Source organism: Siniperca chuatsi, linkage group LG20, assembly GCF_020085105.1.
Source record: "Siniperca chuatsi isolate FFG_IHB_CAS linkage group LG20, ASM2008510v1, whole genome shotgun sequence".
Classification (NCBI taxonomy): Eukaryota; Metazoa; Chordata; class Actinopteri; order Centrarchiformes; family Sinipercidae; genus Siniperca; species Siniperca chuatsi.
Genome location: NC_058061.1, coordinates 1,731,033 through 1,733,791, shown reverse-complemented (window position 1 = coordinate 1,733,791; position 2,759 = coordinate 1,731,033). Strand labels below are relative to the sequence as shown.

The following is a 2,759-nucleotide window of genomic DNA, read 5'->3' as shown; positions in this document are numbered from 1 at the left end:
ATCGTGCAAGGGAAGCAATTCCACAAGTGACATTTTCTAAATTTCACGTTCTGCAAAGAACGACTTTCTTAGCGTCTACTTGTAGCGAGAGCCGGGCTTGTTTAAGGCAATAGGAAGAGGCTTAAGAATGTGATCACTGGACAAATGCATTTACAGCTGCTGAGATCTCATAATGCGAGAGAGACTACCTTCACATGCGGACTGCAGTTACACCTCTTTTCCCTTATCCAGAGTGCATTTTAGTGGCAGGTGTAAATGGGGAGGCAGGCAACAACAACTCCGTATGGAAGTGATAAAGTACACGGATTCTCATGGTCAGGATTGTTTTAAAATTTTATTTTAAACACTTTCCAAATCCACCACTGTAAACTGTTCCAGGACAGCTGACGCTCAGTCACCAAGTTCACCCTGCAAGAGGACAAAAGGTCAGTCACGATGAAACCAGTTACAGATTAGCTTAAACTCAGTTTGCTTTTTACCTCGTTAGACCTAACCTTTGGTAAAAGAGGCTGGTGGAGACCTCCTTGGTGCTTTGACGGGCTTGGAGGGAAAGACTGGTGGGTCAAGGGACTGTGGGGAGTATTTAGTGTTGGAATAGACTTTACTTGCTCGCCGGTAGCCATTTCTGGACTGGATTATGTAGGATGAACGCGGCAAAAAGGCTCCCTCGCTCAAGCTCTGTGGCATCTTGACACTAGGGTCGAAGACACTTAGTTCGCGGGAAGCAGGAGATGGCATCCAGTTGCTTGGGTTGTACAACCAGGAGTCAGCCCCGCTTGCAGGCTGAGCAAGCCAAGGAAGTGAGCCTGCCGTAGACGGGTTTCCATATTGAGGGCCTTCCCACAAGTCGTAGGTCGCAGCAGCAACGTAACGAACAGGGCTTTCTTGAGAGTCCAATGTAGCCATGTTCCCAGCAGGGTATGCCAAGCCGGAAGGATAGGGAAACTGAGGCGCCACCACATCCGAGCCCATATTGGAGTTTCCACTGCTGCCAGCAACAGGTAGAGGCTGCAGAGCGAAGCTATCAGTCTTTGTCCCAGTGCTGGGAGGGGAACGAGGGCGAACAGGAGGGCTGACGTAACCGTCAGTCTGGGAAGGGACTTCAGGAGTACTGGGTTCGCTAGAGCTGGAATCATAAGTAAACCTGTTGGGCTTGTAACTTGGTGAGGAGCCTGCAGCCACGCTGGATGCGGGCTTGTTTCCACTAGCCGAGCTGGCCAGCTGGAGGTCTGAGTCATCCTGCAGTGATGCCAGACTAGGCTGTGAGCCTTCAGAGTTCAGGTTTGATCCAGGAGCAGGTACACCACTGGATCCCCAGTTAATTATGTAGGGATATTTGTAATCTGGATAGAGATTACAGGTTTTAAGTTGTGACTATGCACAAAGAAACTTTCCTGCAACCATTACATTATACTATCATTTTGAAGACAGTTAATAGTTTAAAGTTGATAAAAGTTTAGCCTCCCCCCCCCAATTAAGTTCCAGGAACTACAGAACCTGGAAACTAGAGTCCTTTTTGTGCATTAGTGTTTCCACCACATCTGAAGAACCATAAATTAAGCAAATTAATATTTAAATACTTTGAAAGTGGCATTTGAACTAGTCACGTTCTTTTGCATTTACTGCATGCATGATGTTGGATTTAATGAGAGAAATATGGAGGTGGGAGAGACTGAAAGCTCTTAAGTTGACAAGTTGTTCTGTTTGAAACATTACAGCCATGAAACTCAATTAGAGTTCTCATTCACTCTCCTTAAGGTTTTCAGAGAGCCATCATAACTTTAAGCTTAAGCTGGTCTGTGTTGATAGTGGTCTGCTAGACAGTAAAAAGATGAATTCACCTTCTTTTGATGCAGGAAAAGCAGCACCACTGCTGAACAACAGCAGACAGATCCAAGAAACCCTGTGAGACACAATCAAGAACTTATTTCCCCCTAAAAGGTTAAACTTACACAATTGTTGGCAATATAGTCACAATAATAAAGACAAACCCATTCTCCCAACTCACCTTAAAGACAGTCCAAGCACCATGTTTGACTCAGAAGCGCAGCAGCTTATCCTCAACAGGCTGGTGGAAGACAAAAACTTTGTGGTGTGAGCTGCATGCAGCTCCTCCGGTCTTATATTGGTGCTCCACATGCTCTGAGCACTAATTAAACTCATTGATGACACCTGAACCCAGTCAGTCTCTGCTGAGGCAGAGGCTGTTTCCAGTGGTGGAAGAGATTATTCAGATCGTTATATTTCATGATTTCATTTATTGTATATAAGATTTTCATCTAAAAGGTTACTTCTAACTATAGCTGTCAGATAAATGTAGTGGAGTAAAAAGAACCATATTTGTAACCCTGACTCTAAAATGTAGTGGGGAGAAGTATAAAGTGGCATAAAATACACCTTTCTAGACCAGACATCATTAGTGCTTCACAATATAACATAAGCAAGACATAAACAGACACAACTTTTTTCAGCTGGTGGAAAAAAAACAGTTTTATTTATTATTGCAGGTTTAAAAAAAGTGATTTTATTGTTATTTTGTAGAAGGCGTATGATACTTTCACATTTATGACTTTCAAATACATTACATATATTCATGTATTTACTACAGACTCCGTAGCCCAACAACAAATAAAAATCCCTGGCTCCACTTGTGCTCCGGCTGCATCCGTCAGTCCCGTGACCCGCATCGTGCAGGTCTTAACGGTCACACGAGTGTCTCCTGCCGTACTAATCACGAAGACATTGTTTTAAAACAATTA

The 2,759-nt window shown here is 43.8% G+C and overlaps 1 protein-coding gene across 2 annotated transcripts; it reads right to left on the bottom strand.

Moving 5' to 3' along the window:
* Positions 1-315: 315 nt before the first annotated feature.
* Positions 316-2,147, bottom strand: LOC122868039 (proline-rich protein 36-like). Of its 2 annotated transcripts, none has more exons than XM_044179582.1 (4): positions 2,009-2,147; positions 1,842-1,903; positions 480-1,343; positions 316-408 (listed from the first exon to the last, which is right to left on the bottom strand). In XM_044179582.1, the coding sequence occupies exons 1-3, from the start codon at positions 2,137-2,139 to the stop codon at positions 490-492; spliced, it is 1,047 nt and encodes a 348-aa protein (XP_044035517.1). In that variant the 5' UTR covers positions 2,140-2,147; the 3' UTR covers positions 316-408; positions 480-489. The 2 variants fall into 2 exon arrangements, with proteins under 2 accessions (XP_044035517.1, XP_044035516.1); XM_044179581.1 differs by having other exon boundaries at positions 495-1,343.
* Between the last annotated feature and the right edge of the window lie 612 nt (positions 2,148-2,759).